Source organism: Leuciscus leuciscus (assembly GCF_965113295.1).
Source record: "Leuciscus leuciscus genome assembly, chromosome: 19".
NCBI lineage: Eukaryota > Metazoa > Chordata > Actinopteri > Cypriniformes > Leuciscidae > Leuciscus > Leuciscus leuciscus.
In genome coordinates this window covers 23,941,497-23,962,962 of record NC_138743.1, presented here as the reverse complement: position 1 = coordinate 23,962,962, position 21,466 = coordinate 23,941,497, and the positions used below count along the sequence as shown (strand labels likewise).

At 37.0% G+C, this 21,466-nt stretch overlaps 1 protein-coding gene across 3 annotated transcripts in view; it reads left to right on the top strand.

Moving 5' to 3' along the window:
- Positions 1-12,211, top strand: part of tns3.2 (tensin 3, tandem duplicate 2) — a 56,118-nt gene extending 43,907 nt beyond the window's left edge. For all 3 annotated transcript variants that reach the window (XM_082146775.1, XM_082146776.1, XM_082146777.1), the window contains exons 17-27: positions 3,204-3,360; positions 4,671-5,029; positions 5,117-5,203; positions 6,355-6,486; positions 8,206-8,301; positions 8,984-9,061; positions 9,159-9,236; positions 9,322-9,490; positions 10,101-10,169; positions 10,400-10,429; positions 10,530-12,211. In XM_082146775.1, the coding sequence (XP_082002901.1) occupies positions 3,204-3,360; positions 4,671-5,029; positions 5,117-5,203; positions 6,355-6,486; positions 8,206-8,301; positions 8,984-9,061; positions 9,159-9,236; positions 9,322-9,490; positions 10,101-10,169; positions 10,400-10,429; positions 10,530-10,674 (1,400 nt within the window). In that variant the 3' untranslated portion in view covers positions 10,675-12,211. The remainder of the gene's footprint in view (positions 1-3,203; positions 3,361-4,670; positions 5,030-5,116; positions 5,204-6,354; positions 6,487-8,205; positions 8,302-8,983; positions 9,062-9,158; positions 9,237-9,321; positions 9,491-10,100; positions 10,170-10,399; positions 10,430-10,529) is intronic.
- The last annotated feature ends 9,255 nt before the right edge of the window (positions 12,212-21,466 follow it).

Genomic DNA, 21,466 nt, shown 5'->3' with positions numbered 1-21,466 from the left:
ATTTATTTATTTATTTTATAAAAAAAAAAATTCAGTTAATGTTTATGTTATTTCAATTAATGAAAATGTTTTAATTAATTTGTCACATTACTAATTAAGTTAACTGCAAAAAAAGTTTTCAAATGGTGAAAAACTGTAAAGAAATGGTGACCAATTGTAGCATCTATGAAACACGCCCCTTAAATAATTGAATCAAAAATATATAATATCAAAAATGCTAAAGCATCGTAATATTAAATATTGCCTTAAATAATTACATAATAAAATAAAAGACAACATTAATATTAAATTAATTTATTATTTTAATAATTACATTAAAAATAATAATATTAAAGAAAATATATTAAAATAATACTGCATCTAATATTTAACGAGACACTTTATTTTGAGTAAGAGGCATGTGGGGTCATTTGTGAATTGTTTGGCTCTTTAAAACTGTTTTGTGATGACATGTTGTACCCTCTCCTTTCATCCCAGAGTACTGAGCTGGTCTCTGAACTTGGGTTTTGAAAGCATGAATAGCTAGAAGCATCTGCACACACATACATTTTGGTATGTTTTGAGCCTTAAAGTATAAGTGATCTCTATGCAGAACTGGGACGTCTGATGTCTTAAATTCAGTGCTGCTTCATTTTAGACCCTCAGACCTCTTTCTTCTTTCTGGAAGGGTCATCCAGATCATCTTTTCTCTTCTCTTTGAAGGACCGGTGTAGTTCAACAGATCATTGACCTCTTGGCCCACCGGATGGTGCAATCCTCATGTGACCCTGACATCTGTTGATGTCATCCGCTTTCGGGAGAGTCATGTTGGGATGCCTTTCTGCTTAATTTTAATCCATTTTCTGTACTTTTCATGGCTGGTTTTGTGCTGATCTTGCAGGTGGACCAGTATTGCTATGCTTTTCAATTGGAAAAGTTAACTAGGAGGCTGGTTGAAATGGTTCTTCCAGCTGAAGTTGATTGATAAAGGAAGCCTTGCTGGTTAAGCTTGTTATGAAGCCTGGTGGGACACCAGAAAACCAGCACCCCATCCAGAACACATGTGCTGGTGACCAGTTTTCATCAGGGACAAGCAGACCAGATGAATCTCTGGGAAGCAATTTTGGAATCCCTGCGTCTTGGGAATGAGTTTTAGGGTTTTCGCGGTGGGTCAGAATGTCTATTTTGGGAACGCTTTAGACTCTTCTGCCTCCAGATGTTGTTTGTGTATTTGTTTATGTATTCTTGGTTACATTTTCAAAGACAGCATCTCCTTGACAACCTGTCATATGATGTGGTTAGGGGTGCGGTCATGGCTGAAGAAGAAGCTATCATGATGCTTCGGTATATGTTTGATTAGTATATGTCTGATGAAAGAAAACATTCATGCATGGGGAATCCAACATAAAAGTCTGTAGCTAACGGCATTTTGTGTAATTATGGAATGGATTCTTGCTTTGGACTGTTGGGTAGATTTGCTAAACATAAGCTCTGCTTCTCTTTTGGAGTTACATAAAGTATTACCTCAAAGACCAATAAGCTCTGCCATATATATATATATATATATATATATATATATATATATATATATATATATAATAATAATAATAATAATAAAAAATATATATATATATATATATATATATAAATATATATATATATATATATATATATATATATATATATAAATATATATATATATATATATATATATATATATATATATATATATATAATTATATATATATTATTATTATTATTATTCACGATTGTAAGTTTTCCATCTCATGAACTGCTCGTTTTTTGTTCGTTTTTTTTTACCTCATCTTTGAAGATAATTTTATGAGTCTGCAACATTTGAAGTGGATCAAAACCTCTTGTCAACTTTGAACTTTTTTGATCCACTTCTAATGTTGACTACTGTAGATTTGTTGAGTTTTCTTGGATCTAGAAGACCCTCCAATAAGGATTTTTTTTCTGCAAGCCCAATTTTACTGGCCCATTCATAAGAGAAGTATTTTTTATTATAATTTTTTTTAGCAACAGTAAATTATCATTTGTATAATGGTTGTAGTTTTTTGGTATTTTTATTTTGATATCAAAAAACAAAAACAAAAAAACAACATTAATTATTTTTCTTTCCAGAAAATGCTAAACTTAAAATTTCCAAAATAGAAATAAAATGAAAAATTCCATGATAGCTGAAAATTTCATAGTGAAAATACACATTTTCTAACTAATGCTTAGAAGACCATCACAAGATGCAATTTTTTAATAAAACGGCTGTTATAAGAAAACTTAACTTCTGATTGTTGTGGTTATGATTGAAGTTTTGAACACATACATGCTGAATCTAGTCATTTCTCTGGGAGCAATGGGTATAAAAAAATATGAATGCACAGGTATTAATGTTGAGCGTCAATATTACAGATGAAACTACACAAAGTGCTCTATTTCATCTGCTTCTTTATAGTCTCTTCATTTTGATTCTGCTAACTGCTTCTTGAAGCTAAATTATCATTATTATTTTTTTGTTCATATTTAATTACAGGTAAGGTCAAAGAGGATTTACCACAAAATTAATTTGATTATATCCAGCCAGTTTCCAGACAGAGAGGGAGGGAGGGAGCAGGAGACAAACAGAGAGAAATTCCTCCAGGGTCCCTCCCCTGTGGTTTGTTATGTGCGCAATCTGAAGAATGCGTGTGTATGGGTTTCTGCCAAACCCACAATCCCAGCTCCCATACAATGATCTATCCAATAATACCACTTGATTTATTACCTGGATTTGGCAACTAGTAGCAGGTTGCACAGCGCAGGTCTTCAAATATTTTGTGGGCGTGCAATAAGACATTTCTCATACTGAATGGAATCTTCTAGAAGAAACTGGGTGAAGGTGTGTGTGTGAGTGTGTGTTTCAAGTATACCCTATGTTATGGGGACAGAAAGATTGCAATACAATGTGATGGTTAGTGTAAGGGGATAGAATATACAGTTTGTACTGTATAAAAATTATGATGTCTATGGAGAGTCCCCATAAAACATGAAAACCCTGGTGTGTGTGTGTGTGTGTGTGTGTGTGTGTGTGTGTGTGTGTGTGTGTGTGTGTGTGTGTGTGTGTGTGTGTGTGTGTGTGTGTGTGTGTGTGTGTGTGTGTGTGTGCGCTCTTGGTCTTGGAATTGTGTTCAGGTCTGTAAATCCTTTTTTTTCTTTTCTTTTTAAAGAGTCAAGAGGATACGTCGACAGCATGACGCACACATCTATGTCATCCGATGGAGAGCTCTTCCACTCTGATGTCACAGGAAGTCCCGCCTCCTGTCAGAGGATGTTTGGATCCATGCACTCTATCTCCACCCCCAGCCCATTGGCCAACACAGACAGGTAATGACTGTCAATCAACAACAGCAACCAATAGGGAGGCTTTATATATCAGTACAATATTGGTTATTGATTATATTGGATATTTAATTTTGCATGTTCATTTCCCCAGTTTCACATTTAGATTACTCACTAAAAGTTATTATTTTAAAAATGCTAGAAATGTATTCATGCTGTTAAATGTAATCTTAAACCATCTCAAAATGAATATCCATTTTTTATACTGTACATTACAATGGTGTGATGGTAGTTTACTCACACAAACAAACAAACACATACAGACACACACACTTGGCCAATCAGTATCAGTCAGAATTGTATTATTGCTACATTTTGTAACAGCCAAATCAAAACTTCTCTTACACAATCAAAGTAAATTCTGGCATTTATGTTGCATGTGTGGTCACATTATTGTGTATCTAGTCTATATTTAACAATCAGGGCTTGACGTTAACTTTTTGGCTCACCAACCACTGTGGCTAGTGGTTTTCAAAAAGTTACTAGCCATTCAGCATGTTCACTAGCCACAGTTTTTACATCGATACCATAGGTAAAAAAAAAACTGCCATATACAGTAGTCGACATTTGAAGTGGATCAAAACCTTTCATCAAAGTTATACTTGAATTTTGAACAATACCCGTTCTTGTCTTAGGACAACTTTGATTAACTTTTTGATCCACTTCAAATGTTGACTACTTGTAGATATTTTTAATATTATCCCATAATTTGGCAGCCGGTATATTAGGTTACTGTCACTCTAAGACCTGACGCATGGACCCATTATACTGTTTTATACAGCCAATATAATTGTCTTTATGTGCACGCACTTTGGATGTAAGCACAAAATCTCCGGGAATGAATAAAATTATGCTAAACTAGTGCAATCCCTCGCCGAAATTCAAGCCCTGTAACACCAACAATATTCATCCGGAGCAAATTAAACAAGCGAGTAAAGGGACACAGGTTTGTGTCAGAGAGATTAGCGAGCGAGAACGCGCAGCTGGTATTGTGTCTATCCTGCCGAAGAGTTTCAGATATTTTACAGATCTATATTTTTGACAATACTAGATAGTTTATTATTTCAGATGCCTTTTTAAAAGACTACAATTGATAAATGCATATTATATAAAATTCAACCCACCAGAGTGGCTAGTAGAAGTGACTGCGTTACACGCCACCGCTGAAATCCACCCGCATTTGGCGGGTTGGCGGATGTTAATGTCAAGCCCTGTTAACAGTATAAACACGGTGGGGTGTGTTTGTACATGATATGTAAGAGATAACCCTGTGCTGTGTTCTTTTCTCCTTGCAGCCCCACTCCAGCTCATTGCTGGTTAGAGGGTGGATCCAGCACCCCCTTGAGTCACTACACACCCCAACCCTCCCCACCCCTCACCCTCTCGGCACCCAACTCCCACAGCTCCCCTCGAGGAGCTCCCCGCAGCCTGACCTCCTCTCTGGATGTGGGAGGACTGGAGAGCAGCCTGCTGGAGGCTGTGGAGGGTCTTGAGGCTCTGGGTCTGGATGTGGCTCTACCTCCACATCTGCCCCTGAAGAGACGTGAGACGGAGGGCTCGGAGACCATGTTGAGTTTCCCGCTCAGCAGGAGTGCTGTCAGCACGTCCTATGCCAGTCACAACACCTCGCCTGCAAGATCTACACCGAGTCCAGGTGAGCAGCGTGCCTGTCTGCAAGCGCACACACACACACAGCCAGATTCAGCTTTAAAATATAATGTGGTGATATTCTTATTTGCAGATTTCATGGCCAGTAAACTGGAAAACGTGAAGTTTGTTCAGGATACATCAAAGTTCTGGTACAAGCCGGATATCTCGAGAGACCAAGGTAACAATATTAGATCATCAGTAGGACTTAGTTGAAGGTAGAAGTCATGTTAAATATGAGTTGAACAAAATTGAGACTGAGGCATATGCATTACCATTCAAAAGTTTGAAAGAAGTCTCTTATGCTCACCACAGCTGCATTTATGTGATAAAAAATACAGTAAAACTGTAATATTGACTGTTTTCTATTTAAATATATATTATAATATGTCATTTTAAGATTATCAGCATCATTACTCCAGTCTGAGTGTCACATGATCCTTCAAAATCAATCTAATATGCTGATTTGCTGCTCAAGAAACATTTATTACTATCATCAATGTTGAAAACAGTTGTGCTTAATATTTTTCCCCAGGATTTTTGATAAATAGAAAGTTCGGATGAACAACATTTATTTGAAATAGAAATTGTTACTGTCACTTTTGATCAATTTAATGCATCCTTGCTGAATAAACCAAAAATTACCAAACAGCCGCAAGCTTTTGAACGATGGTGTAAGTACAATCTGTTTAATATTGCATACACTCTTAAGGGCATAGATCATTTATTATGTTGTCTAGAGTTGACCACTGACAATTTATAGAATGATTTTCAGTGTTTGTTTGCTGAATGATATGAACACTGAAGTTACCTCTGTCCCTCACAGCCTTGTTTTTACTTGCTACTTTTTTTAAGCAGACTGAAAGTCTGACAGATGTTTTCAATCATATTAAGCAATGGAAATTCCTTTTTAATTCCTATTAGTAAATCAATTGGTTCAGATGGTTAATTTATTTAAAAATAAAATAGTAAAACATTCACCAATTCATTCGACTCCTTGCACAGATGTAAACGGCGCATTTACTTTTTGCAGCATTATAAATATTATTGATTTTTGACAAAAATATATCTCTGACTATTTTTTTAAAACAATATAATATTTAGTCAACTGCTGCTTATCACAATGCCTTCTGTGAAAGAATTGGTGTTTTCTGTTTATTGGAGTTATATGTAAATCGATCAATTGATTACTCTCAAAGTCTCTTAAAGTGGATCTCAAAGTAACTTCCATCACAGCAGAGCCCTGGTTTATAAGCGTTAAATTCTCTTTGCTTCTAAGATGACTGAATAATACATCTGTGTTTTTTTGTTTTGTTTGTTTTTTTGCTGTAGCTATTGGCATTCTCAAGGATAAAGAGCCGGGCTCCTTCATCATCAGAGACAGTCACTCGTTCAGAGGAGCTTACGGATTGGCCATGAAGGTGGCCACGCCCCCACCCTCCGTTCTACAGCAAAGCAAGAAAAGTAAGAGAATGCTGCACATTTCTTTTTATGACGACTTCAGCTGAATGATGACGCAATTGACTGGGCCAAACGCACAACCTGCCCGTAAACTAAACTATATGAGTTTTAAAACCATATTTCATGTACCTTAACAAGTCCTTGGTGTGGAAAATATCTGACCCCGGTTCCTGGTTTGACAATTCTCTTTTTTTTGTTTATGGAAAATTGCAGTATTTATTATAACTGATTTATCCTGCACATCACAATTTTTTATGTTTATTCATGTGCTCTCGTAATCTTAAATCAAAATAACTTCCCTACCCACTTGCAATGACATTTCTTTGACGATGTGTTTTTCGGGCAGGAGAACTAGCAAACCACAACCATGCAATGATCCAATCTATTGACTAAATCAAGTCTCGCCCTACTTTTTTTTTCTTGTTTGAGAAACTGTTTCCATGCTGATATATGTGACAATAGGGAAGAAAAGCCAATCGCAACTTCTGTTTCATGCTATCTTTAAGCACTTAATCTGTGTAAAATGGGTAAATGTGAACTGTCCTTAGATTCTCAGGCTCTGTTTACAACTGGTATTAAGATGCGATTTGGTCGATCGGATCACAAGTGGACGATGCTAAATACAGGTGTAAACGGGGTCTAAAACATTTTGAGGTTGTCCACTTTCGACCACTTCCAGAGCTAGTCGAAAACGCATTCGACCGGATTGCTTTGGTAGTGTAAACGCTCATGTGGTCGAATGTGTTCAAACAGCCACAAGAGACCACCTACTTTAAACATGTGAAGTGCGCTAGCCAGATGGGATTTCAACTTTGTCAGTTTGGGAACAAAATTTGGTTTGAAGATGAAACCTGGACAGAATCAGGACAGAAGTGGTTGAAAGTGGACTAAAGAGACTGATCAAAACACCAGGTGTAAACAGGAATGTGTCTCCCTCGTCTACTTGTGATCTAATCGACCAAAACGCATCTTAATACCAGGTTTAAACGGCCTGAATGTACAAGGCAACTCCTTGAATGAACTGCAGTGAAATATTTGATAGACTTTAAGACCCTGAAGAGCTGGACGTCCCAACACTATTGTGTGAGGAACAGCTGAATGAGTGTGAACACAGCTGGAGCGTTCATATACAGAGCCCCTCCGTAAACATGGTGTGTCTCTCAATCAGAGGAAGGAAGAGGGAGACACACACACACACACACACACACACACACACACTGTCCGTCTCCATCTGATTATCATAGTTCTAGGTGTCTCTGTAAGAGGGGGTTTCATACAGTATTATTTTTATTGTTTTTTGTATTATGAGAAATTGCATTTTGAGATAAGAGTTTATTGTACCAAACAAACAAACTCTGATTTCTCAAAGTCTGTCTATCCTCAACATCAGTTGTGCTTGTTCGGTGTTCAGAAACTTGGCCTGCCCAGTCAGAATGAGGAATTAAGGAGGAAGTAGGATACGTACTGTTGTTCCTCAACTCCTGATTAGAGTAAAATGCAGGAAAGTCTGTCCTTGTGCTGTTGCTGCTCCCCTGTAGATCCTTCTGAAGGATCTCAAAATTAGAAACAAGCAGTTGAAATGCTCTTTATAACAAGATCCCTGATCATTTCAGAGCTAAGTTTGTACGACACATTTCTGTGCATTTTCTATTGCTTCTACATACATGTAATTGCTTTGATGATAATTTTAAATATGGCATAATTTCCTGTCTCTTTGCACAGTGGGGGATCTGTCCAATGAGCTTGTGCGGCATTTCCTGATCGAATGCACACCGAAAGGTGTGCGGTTAAAAGGCTGCCCCAACGAACCCTATTTTGGTAAGTATCTGTTGATGTCATTGTCTGCATGAATGTTAATGCTATTTAAAGCCTTATCATTTGCATGGTCAAGATCTCCCTCTAGTGGCCGTAATCAGGAGCGTCATGCAACTATTTGTTTCCATTTTCTTTTCACTCATTTGGCGTCAGTAAGTTTTTCATTTAGAGAGAAATTAATACTTCTGTTCAGTAGAATGATCAAAAGTGACATTAAAGACTTCTATATTGTTACAAAAGATCTATGTTTCAAATAAATGCTGCTCTTTTGAACTTTCTATTCTTTAAAAACATTCTCCAAAAATATATCACACTTTCCACAAAAATAATAAACTGATTTCAACATTTATGATAATAAGAAGTGTGTCTTGAGCAGCAAATCAGCATATTAGAATGATTTCTGAAGGATCATGTGACGCTGAAGACTGGAGTAATGATGCTGAAAATTCAGCTTTGCATCACAGGAATAAATTGCATCTTAAAATATATTCATATAGAAAACAGTTGTTTTAGACTGTAATAATATTTCACAATATACTGTAGCATAACAGACTTCTAGAAGCATTTTGAAAACATTTGACTTTTAAATAAGCAAAATTGCAACAACCGTGCATTGTTGTTGTATGAAAAATATGATGATAAAACATTTAGCTAAACTAATTATAAATGTTTCCTGTATGTACAGGAAGTCTCACAGCTTTGGTGTGTCAACATTCAATCACACCCTTGGCTTTACCCTGCAGACTTATCATCCCAGGCAGAGGTAAGTAAAGTTATTAGTGTGTGTCTACATGTGTTTTTTTTTCTTCTTCTTTTCCTAGTGTTTCTGTACTAACTGGATTGGCACATATTTCTTTTAGACCCTCTAGAAGAGTTGAATGAATCTCCAGCACAAACATCTACAAACTCTGCAGCAGAGCTACTTAAACAGGGAGCAGGTAACTGCATATTTGTGTGCATGTTGCATTTGATCACTGTATAGGAAATGTGTTTCATGTGCTAATGTGTATGTGTGTTGTTCAGCGTGTAACGTGTGGTTCCTGGGCAGTGTGGAGCTGGAGTCTCTGACAGGAGTTCAGGGTGTTCAGAAGGCCACCACTGTGATTTTCAGTATGGATCCACCAACCACATCCACTGTTGTTCACTTTAAAGTGTCTGCACAGGGAATCACCCTCACAGACAACCAGAGGAAGTGAGTCTCTCTCTCCTTATGTTTCTGTTTCTGTTTCTTAATTCATATTTCAAGGTCAGGTGGGGTTTTAGTGATAATGTAATGCCATAATTTAGATCAAATGAAATGGCACATTTAGTGACATTTCCACTTCAACATGATTGCTATTTTGAAAACGAATCTCGGTAATGCTGTGTGAAATGTTTTGTCCCATGTCTCATAATCAGCTGTTGTTTTGTGTATAATTTGTTTTTGTAATTTGTATCACTTTTTAAAAAAAAAAATTGAAAGACTCCAATGCTCACCAAGGCTGCAATTTTTTTATCAAAAATACAGTAAAACAGCAATATTGTTAAATATCACAATAATAAAAAAAAAACCTGTTTTCTATTTTAATATACTTTCAAATGTAATTTATTCCTGTGATGTCAAAGCTGAATTTTCAGCATCATTACTCCAGTCTTCAGTGTAGCTGAACATGAATTGCTGCTCAAGAAACATTTCTTATTATTATCAATGTTGAAAACAGTTGTGCTGCTTACTATTTTTCTGAAAACTATGTTTTTTTGTTTTTTTTCAGGATTGTTTTGCATGCATACAATTGAGTTTTTAAATTACTTTGTGTTTCCAGATTGTTCTTCAGGAGACACTATGCTGTCAACACAGTGATATTCTGTGCCCTGGATCCTAAGGACAGGAAGTATGTAACACATACACACACACACACGTTGGGCTTCCATGTTTTATGAGGACTTTCCACAGACATAATGATTTTTATACTGTACAAACTGCATATTCTACGGTTTCAAAAACTTCACTTTTTTTTATTTATAAGCTGTTTTTATAAATTGTTAAGTATGTTTATTTGGCTTTTTTTTTTTTTTTGGATTTTTGTTGGATGTTCTGACATCTCTACTGATCTGTTCACAGATGGACACGAGACGGCTGCACAGCTGCAAAGTGAGTCCCGATCTCAGTTTTGAAGTAGTGATAGTTGTGTATTTGAGTAAGTTTGCTCCTTGGACATTTATTAATTGTTGTGCGTGTGTGTGTGTAACAGGATCTTTGGCTTTATTGCGAGGAAAAGCGGAAGCAGCACAGAGAATGTGTGTCACCTGTTCGCCGAACACGACCCCGAGCAGCCCGCCAGCGCCATTGTCAACTTTGTCTCCAAGGTGATGATTGGCTCTCAGAAGACCAAATAGAAAAAAACACACAGAGATTCTGGCGGATGGAACTGAGTCACATCCACACTGAGAACATCCTCGACTTCAAATGTAGAAGACCAAAACATATTCGCTTGAGTTATGTGATCAGTTTCGCTTGATGATGGTGTTGAGAGAAGATGAAACATCAGTATTGTAATGGATGAAACTTTTCCCTGTTATTTGGACAAAATGGGGCATCGCTAAACTTAACGGGGACCAGGAACAAATTTATAGGTGGACCTTAATGGCCGACCCTTTTCACAAATCCCAGGACAACATTCCTGATGACCTTTCTGAGGATGATTTCCACAGGACGTCTTTGATATCCATGCTGTACTGTTGCATCACGTGACACGTCCAGTAGGGGGCGCCACACTTCTTTAGCTCACTCTCGCACTGCCATAAACAGTCTCTGCTCAAAGCAGTTGAAGGCCTAAGGGGGAAAATGACTTAACATTTGTTGTTGTTTTATTATTGTTATTATTTTAGCTGCCTAGAAAACTTTTTTGCAGTTTCGTTTGCAGTATTTTGGAGATCCCTGGTTTCTTTTGTAAATAATAATGATGGAGGTGTAACTAGATTAATTTGTGTCTGGGCACATACGTACATCCACAAGATGCAGACCAAAGAACATTTTGCATATCAATTTACAAAACTTCAATGTTTTCGATTTTATAAATATATTTGTGTATATCAAATGCCACTTTAATGTTTTAATAGCTCAAAATATCCAGTTCATTGTTGTTTATCAGTGTTTTTGTTTATAAGTGCGGAGCTAACATTTTCAGTCAATGACAAGTGGTTTCCTTAAAAAGCATGTTGGCTTAACTTTGTTTATATATTTGGAAATATTTATCATATAACTCATATTCTGTGTATATTCATCTCTTACTCATCTATGCGGCATGATTGTTAAAACGTCTTCTTTGATAAATCACCGTATTCGAGGTAAGCAACATGACATTACTCATGTAAACTCAGTACTTCTGACATATTATTTTATACTGAACAAGTGTGTAAATGTTTGATCAAAGAGGATTCTGGGCTAAAAGTTTCACTTGGAATAAATCTGAATCAGACATAAATATTACAAAAACTGTTCTGTACTTTTCTTGCACTGTCTAACTCTTTGGTTTTATGGACTCTACACATGCACAGAATACAATATAGATATTGTATGGTACTAAATTGAGACCGTGTTTGTCATGAAAGGACATCTATCATGAGTTCTGTCGACATGCTAGTTCGTTCACTTGCAGGTTAAAGCCACAAACATACACAAAAATGCTAATGCTAGTTACACTGACTTATTTTCTTACCTTATTATGGCTGTAACAAACTTCAAGAGTTCGGTAGTTTTCTTTAAAATCGTTGTGATATCAATTGTTATATTGTGATTATTTTGTATAGTTATCTATCGAGCTACAAACATGTTAGCTGCCCCCAAAATCATGTATTACATGAAGTTAGGAACTACTTTTGGTTTGGAACTTACTTTGCGACTATTAAAAGATGTTCTTTATATAGTGTGAAATTGTGTAAAAGTAATTTGGACATCTACAACATGTGTCATGTTGTCTTTGTCATGTGACCTACTAGCTTTGTTGCATCGCTTCACTGCCCATCACAAAACCTCTCCAGTGGCCTCATGGGATAGTAAAGTGCCAATTGGACCTGAAGTAGTAGGTCATCCAGGTACTTTTCGTCTACTGTTTTATGAATACTATGAATTCTGACATAATGCTTAGCTCACATACTGTTTTTCACCTACTATAGCATATAAGTAGGCATTCAGACATAAGGGTTAACCATTTTTTGCAAACAATTGCTCTGTCTTAACTGTAATGCCCTGTTCACACCAAGAATGAAAACTATAATGATATTAGCATCCACACTAATGAACAATATCTTTGTTTATTATAAGCGTTCACTGTATTTATGGTGTCTGCTGCTTTAAATGTTTAAGCTCTTTGAAGTCAGATGGATTCTGATTGGCTGCCAATTTTGTATCATATATATACAATTTTTTTTTTTTTTTTTTTTTTTTTTTACAAGTAAAATATAATTCTTATGTAGCATGATCAGTCACATGACGTTTAGAAATGAGGTGATTGGCTCAAAAAAGTGTTGGCAAAAAAACAACAAAAAACTAGGGTTCTAGAAATGCGGTCCTAGAACTTGGGTCATGAAAATGCGGCCTCCGGGACTGCAGACGGATAATATTGGACCGTGTGCACCAGCCGAGCAACTGCCATTGAGATGAATGGGAATGATAGCGGCTAGCTTTTTTACAGGTATGTTACAACTCACATAAACGGGGTGAAATTAGTTTGAAAACTGGTTTATCAGGACATTTCTATCAGGTAGCAAGGACGTTGTATATGTAGTAGGTCAAGAAAAGCTTTAATATTACAACACGAAACTTTCAAAGACACTGATTCAGCATAATGTGGTAGACTGCAGGTGGCATGAGCTAACTATATTCTCTGGTGAGAGAGAGAGAGAGAGAGGTTAGTATAATGGTTTGCTTATTCAGAGGTTTGGTCGAATATAAAGATAGTGTCTCACTTGTTCAGATGTGATTACTGATTAAACAAACTACCCTTTATACAGGCCCGCGGCAAGGGGGTGGATGTGGAAATTAAACAAGAAAGAATGAGACAAAGAAACAGAGAGAGATAAACGAGTTTTCTGAGTCAGCTATGCTGAGCGCCCCCTTCTGGCACACATTCTCAAACACAACAAGTTCTGAGAGTGTGTTCTACTTTTCTGTTTCTTTAACCTTCTCACTATGGGCTTCAGTATGATTGAGAGGAATGCCAGTCATGCAACTCTCCAGACACACACACACACAATTCATCTCAACACCCCGCAGGTCTCCACATGTTTGGGTAAACGCACACATTGGAAAAGAGTCACAGTCGGGAGAGTTTGATTAAGCGCTGTGAGTGTATTACACATATCTAAAACAAAGACCTGTGTGTGTGTACGTCTGGAGAGGTGTGTGTGTCTGCCATTCCTCTTCATCAGACTCATGGTCACAACTGTGAGCTCTGTGTTTTTTGTTTAGTTTTGCACGTTTTCACTTGCCGTTGAGTTCCAACATTACACCGGGAGTGTGAGCTTTGGCCATAAAGGCACATTGTGAGGGGAGACTGTGTCAGAAGTGTGGCTCTAGGGTGGTATTTTCTGTATGGATGCAGACTTTGACCCTGAGCTTAATTATTTGTGGGATGGGGGTGCAAAAGGTCACTGAAAATATCTATTTGAATGAAATTTGATAGACAGGGGTATGTGGGGTACGTGCAGTACGTGGTCGGATGCAGGGTTATAATGGTTAAACTAAAACAAGAACCATAAAAAAGTTACTTAAACATGTTTTATTTCAGATAGCTATCTAGCTAAATAAAACATCATATATATATAAAAAAAAAAAACCTGAAATATAAATTTGTATATATAGGCTATAAACACTAAAAACGAATATATATATATAGGCCTATATATATATATATATATATATAATATTATTATTATTATAAAAAAAATATTGTGTGCGTGCAGTACATTAAATGCAATGCATACACTGAATTTACTTTTTCTATCATAAGCATTTAATTCCTGAATAAAATTTTTGTTTTAAAATTTTTTGGGGTGCAGTCAAAAATCTCAGGGTGATGCTATCTTGATTTCATAATGAAGAAAAAGCCTCATTAGGCCTATTGTTTGTATATTTATGCATGTGTATCATTTTTCAGCAAAATCATAAAACCATAAAACAGGAAATTACCCCTGATATAGAGGTTCCTGCAGACCAGCTGTGTGTCAAGTTCCCTAAAATATCAGGTCATTTGACCTTTTTTAGGTTAGTTCCGGTTTTAAGATGTCATGTGGTACAACTCCCCCCAAAAAACGTAATATTTATTATTTAGTAATTAATTATATTTGTAAAAAAAAAATATATATTTTACCTTCAAAACATTAAGAATGTTCTAGGTGTAAGGAAAATGCTTTTTTCTTTTCTTTTTTTTGCTTTATGGTTACACCACATGACATATTTAGAGTAATTAAATTGAATCATTGCTTAAAAATGATATAAAGGTTTTTAAATCTTACATGAAACCACCAAGAACACAAAAGGTTTATTTATAAGTACTTAAAAACATTTTTTCAAACTAGATTTTTCCTTTATCGTGGACACTCTTTGTCCTTCAGTATTACCACAAAAGCCACACGTGACCTTCATCGCAATCATATGTGCGCCTACACAAACAGCCGAAAAGCCAAGACCTTGTTGTATACCTCCTTCCTGTGTGTGTGTGTGTGTGTGTGTGTGTGTGTGTGTGTGTGTGTGTGTGTGTGTGTGTGTGTGTGTGTGTGTGTGTGTGTGTGTGTGTGAGAGAGAGAGAGTGAAACAGATCTGGTGGGGTGGGGGGGTTGAAGGGATGACCTCATCAGGAAAGGAAACTTTCCCACAGTCTGTACACAAAGCCTGCTGTCAAAAGGTGAACTGAAAGAGAAAGAGAATAAATTTAACACACTGGATAAAAAAAGGCCTAATCTCAATATACATCCTCTCTGTAAAAGACATTTCGGCTCAGATATTTAGCAGCAAATAAATAGTGGTTCTCGCTCATGTCGAATTTGTTCCAGAAAAGATTCTTGAGACGATGATGAGGAGCCATTTTGTCTTGTCTCATTGCCAAGCTCTTAACAGCCATCATAGTGGGTGGGGGTGGGTGGGGGGGGGGGGGGGGGGATCATCGGTTTATCGTGCAAACAAATATTTTCTTAATGACAATGTACAATATATGACACTTGCCTTTCTTAAACACTCTTGACATGTTTAATTCGGCGCTGGAACACGTTTTCAGTCGTAGGCGGTGGCGATTAGATGAGGCATGTGATATATAGCCTACATCCACGGGTGATAATTACAGATGGTGGCCAAGCGCACGAGTTATGCCTCTGCGACAGAACACTGGACTGATGATGTTTTGCTATTAAACTGCCAAGTGTTTTTGTCTGGCTCGTAGATTGCAGCGGTTTCTAAATGAACCAAATGAGCGTCTTTCCTGGAAATGGTGTTTTATGCTTTTTGCACTATATAACTCTCTCTTGCAATATGACAGAGCCACATTCTTGGACCTCCTCTCAGATGAGCCACAGACTGCAGAAAAACCATAAAAGTGTGTGAATGTTACCATATGAAATATGAAAAATGCTCGATGACATGCTGGATGAGGGATTCTGATGTCTGGTTGAGTCAAATTCAGTGGCACTGGTACAATGGTGAGGACATCTGAAGAGAATACTGTAATTTCCAGTGGCTTCCGCAGTATTTCGGAATGGAAGTTTTTGATTTTGTTTGAAACATCTGTCTTCCTTAATGAATTTTCTTGCTAGTCTGGGCTGGTTTACACGAGTTATGTTTACATGCACCCAAATAATCTGTTAGTAATCAGATTTATGGCTTAATTGGATTCATGTAAACCCCTCAATTGATCCTATAAAGCTCCATCTAACCGCATTTTTGATCGGATTGAAAAGGCTGGAGTAGACCTGAAATAGTCTGATTAGAAGGGGAAAAAATTAACTGTAACTGTTTATCTTCTCCGTTAGATAAAAAAATAAAAAAAATATATATGTTTGCATATGTTTTACTTCTTATGTTTATTTCTTTTGAACTGGTCAGTGGAGGAGACTGAATATTTACTGAATAGACTGTTAAAAAAAAACAAAAAAAACATTTGTCAGCTTTCCTTTTTTAGATGTTATCAAAGCAAAAATGACAATTATTATGCAAAAATAAAGTTGCGATAATTAATTAATTAATTAATTACTTACATAAATACATATTTCCATGCATGCATGCATGCATACATACATTGCATACATACATACATAGTATATATACATGCATACATACTTGCATACATACACATTTACATTTTTCTACAAAAAGTAAAAAACAAGCAAAAGTAAAGGAATAATAATTTACATAAACATTTATGAGAGTTTTTGGTTGCACCGTAAGAGTCTCTTATAGAATCAAAGTGCTGATTGGTTTAATTTAAAGTCATATATTTTTTTCCATTTCATATAAATTTGCTAATATGAAATGTTGGTAAATTTAGACTGAAATGAATTAAAATGTATTGCCTTCTCAGTAGAGCATAAAGCACTAGCGATGGTAAGATCGTGGATTCAACTGACAGGGAACCGATAAAGAAACATGAACTGATAACACCTTGAATGCATTTGGATAAAAGCATTGAACAAATTCATAAATGTTGATTTTAAATGTAATTTTTTATTCATATGTTGCTTACAAAAAAATGTCAGGATAAATGGTCAATTTGTAATGGCTGTCAATACTGTGAATGGTGTAATATTAACTAAATATTTTCCTTATTTTCTCATTTTAATACCTTTAATATCTTTCTGCTATTACAAACTCTTCAGGAAGTCAAATATGTGTGCTTCAGATGAGTGCATGTAATGTTGACCTGAGCCTTTGGGTGTCAAGATACCCTGGGGCTTCTGCTTTGAAGTGAACAGTCCACACATGCCCATGCCCAATTTTCAGATCATTCCCTTCGCAGCGCCCTGTCTCTCTTGAGACAATGAGCTCAGCAATTTCTCCTCTCCTTGCTCAGAAACAGGAGTGCCACTCGCTCGCTCTCACGTTCCCTTTCAGCTGTAGCCTACGTGCTGTAAAGCACATGCTCAGTACACTTTTGTGATCTGATCCCTCAGTGTATTGACTGTGAATTGAAATACACATTCACACAGAGATTTAATGAACCTGTGTGTGGGTGATCACACTCACTTCTCAGGTCAACAGATTAATTTTCATGACATCAGCATTTATGCAATACACTTAATGAGGGAGTCCCTGTGCGTGTGTGTGCGTGTTTTGGAAGAGAGAGTGAATTACTCTCTGTTTCTGTTTTTACACTTTTGTAACATTTAGTTTTGGCATTATTGGATGTAGTTCATATATGGGTAATATAATTCTGGTATGTTTGGATCTGTGAGGAAGAATTCTGATAGTGTGTCAAGGTATGTGATTTAGTCATGATGTCAGTGTTGGTTGGAATAATTAGCTCTGTTCCAAAACTGAGTTGGCTTGCTTTCTGCTGCCTACATAGGCAGCTGCCTTCTAAGGCAACATCGTACCTTAAATAGAATATCATTCATAATTGACATGTTTGAAATGCTTTATGTAGGAAGTTTCCTTGCCTGCAATATAAACAGTTAGTGCTCCTCAAGGGAAGCACAAGAGACTCGACACAATTGACTATAATTGAGTTTGCCGTTAGCAGATATTGCTAAGCTAATGACAAGATACTAAGCATAAACACATAGCACACACAATTGGATTAACTAATTTAACTGTTTGTTACAGTGCTGCTTGAAAGTTTGTGAACCCCTTGAAAACTTTTGAACAAGATAAAGATGTCAATTTTTTTAGTTTGTTTAATTGTGTTATTTAATAATGTTTAATTTTTAGTACTGCCCTTCGGAAGCAACAGAAGATACTTACATGTTTCCCAGAAGACAAATTAAATACAATTTACCTTGATCTTCAAATTCAAAAAGTTTTCACGCATTGTCACTCTTTGTTTACAGTTTAATGCATTGTCTTTGCTTCTGGAGCATCGGTGAATGTTTGAACCTTTTTTAATAGTTGTGTTTGAGTCCCTCAATTGTTCTCTCTATGATTTTGACATCCATCTTTTCACACTGTCACTGCTGGAAAGGGTTCAAATATGCAAAAGATGCTGGAAAACTGAAGAATTTTCGAGACCTGGAGGATTTTTCTGAAGAACATTGGGGAATTGAATTGCTCAGGACAAACAAGGGACTCAAAAACAACCATCACCAAAAAACAACCAAAAAAAAACAGTCATGGATCATAACGACTCACGGTATTAAGAATCAAGGATATGTAAACTTTGGAACGGGGTCATTTTTATAAATTCAGCTATTTTTTTGTCTTGTGGACTATATGTAAACATCTTTTATGTAAAATAACTTATTCAGGACAGTACTAAATAAAAATAACATGCATTTTGTTTGATCCCTCTTATTTTGTTAAAATTATTCACATTTTCATATATACACTGAACAAAATGATAAACGCAACACTTTTGTTTTTGCCCCCATTTTTCATGTGCTGAACTCAAAGATCTAAGACTTTTTCTATGTACACAAAAGGCCTATTTTAGAGTGGCCTTTTATTGTGGCCAGCCTAAGGCACACCTGTGCAATAATCATGCTGTCTAATCAGCATCTTGATAAGCCACACCAGTGAGGTGGATCATTATCTCGGCAAAGGAGAAGTGCTTACTAACACAGATTTAGACAGATTTGTGAACAATATTTGAGAGAAATAGGCCTTTTGTGTATACGTATATATATATAACTTATATGTATGTATATCTTTCTTTCTTAGCGTTATTCCCGCTCATAAGCGGTTCACACACCCATGATTTGGCACAGGTTTTACGTTGAATGCCCTTCCTGTCACAACCCAGCACTGAGAGTGCTGAGACACATTCACATTCACAATCACACTCACATTATGACAATTTGGCATATCCATTCAACCTTACCTGCATGTCTTTAGACTGTTGGGGACACCAGAGCACCCAGAGAAAACCCACGCTGACATGGGGAGAACATGCAAACTTCGCACAGAAAGGCCTCCTGGCTCAGCCAGGGTTCTTGCTGTTTTAGAAACTAAACTATAGGATGATTTATATGTCACATTTTGGTCTGTCTATAATGGTAATTGCATTACTGGATTACCTTGGCAATAGAGTTAGAGCTAAATGGCTCTATAATCATTGTTTTGTCACTACTGATTTATAGTTGATGAAAATCTAATATCAACCTCAGTGCTGGTCCTACACTAGCCCTTGATCCAGAGCAGCTGTGAGTTCTGACCCAGATTCCAATGGCTTGGAAGGAGCATAGAATCCAGCTAATCAGGCAGTGAAAGAAAGGATAGAGGGAGACTGAGCGAAAGAGAGAGAGAGAGGAAAATGAAGATATCAGGAAGGAAGACACGAGAGAGAGAGAGAGAGGAGGTGCATGAGAGACAGATGAGGTGCGTTTATAAATACCCTTAAGGTCGATTGGGATTACAGCATTGTCACAGTTCAAAAGTACTGTTTCCAAGGGCAACCACTCATTGCCACACACTTAAGTCGGGTCAAAACTGTCCACTGGGATATCTAGAGATAAATAGAGAGCAGAGAAACCATAATTTTGGATTACAAGTGCACTTGGTAATTTTAGTTTATGTTACGCTATATATGGCAGATGTCTTTTACATACTGATACCTAGTGGTGTGATTTTAGTATCATGCAAAGGTTTTCGGTTATAAGTGCCATTGTAGAAATGTTTTATATGCAGTCAGATATGATTAATTTATTCTGTTAACAGATGCCCCATAACAGGGATTACGAGTAGTATCCGGCTGTTCCTAAAATCAAATATGTAAATACATTTATAACAGGTGGATGCTGCACATTGGTGGTGTTTGAGGAGATTTCCCCATCCCATATGTAAAGCGCTTTGAGTACCCAGAAAAGCGCTAAATAAATATAAAAAATGTTACATTATAATTATAATGTTATAAAAGATTTCTAACAGATGGGTATCTACATAATAAGTGGTTTAGGTGCTGCAGTAGGATGATAGAGCGATCTGGAATATATTTAGTTATGATATTGCTACGGTATGTAGGGGCAAAACAATAAGGACATTTAAAAAATGATGACACGGCATTCTTTATGCACAGATGATTGGAGGAGTGTTCTGATTGTGATGATTGTGCTGTAAATGCACAGGCAAAACTGATTTCCCTTAATAGTGGGAGAATCCGTGACCCCCATGGTCAGAGGTCAAGACCTCCAGACAGGCCCACGAGAGTTTGCCTTTCAAAAGCAACCTCATCTCACTCGAAACCCCTTGGCTGGGGGCATTACATCATCCTTTTCCCATCATTATCAGGGTAAAGAGACTGACTCTCTGTCTTTGTGCGCACGGGGGTCAGTGGGTGAGAGATGGAGATGTCCAAGAACAGAAAGGGATAAAGAGATAGGATAGAAAAGTGGAACACAGAGATTCTATTTAAGTGACGAGAAACTGGTCTGTGCAGTCTGTGACCCAGCGCACACTCTCTCTCCCCAATACACACACACACACTCACACGCTCCATAGGAACAAAATGGCACTCTTGGTTTAGCCCAACAATGTCAGTGACACTCTAGTACCGGCTTATGGGTTTTATTGTTAGCGTACAATCCTCTTGGCATTGTGCTTAACAATGCCCTCAGTTAATGGGCAGTCTAACCTACTTGCATTGTCTCTAATTGGTCTCTCTGGAGCAGGAAGAGAGAAAGAGAAGGACCAGGTTGGAGAGGGGAAGGAGCCGGGCTAAATCATTGCTTTAGTGCAGAGTCAGGGAACAGGCTTGGACAAAGAAGCTTTTGTGGCACCCGGGCCCAGAGTTCAGGAAATGCACCTGGTCCCCCCTCTCCAGCTGATAAGAGCTCTCACTAGCCATTACCTCATCTCTCTCTCTCTCTCTCTCTCTCTCTCTCTCTCTCTCTCTCTCTCTCTCTCTCTCTCTCTCTCTCTCTCTCTCTCTCTCTCTCTCTCTCTCTCTCTCTCTCTCCCTCTCTCTGTCTATCTTTCCATGTTTTATGGGCACTTTCCATAGACACAATATTTTTTATACTGTATAAACTGCATATCCCCAAACCTAACCCC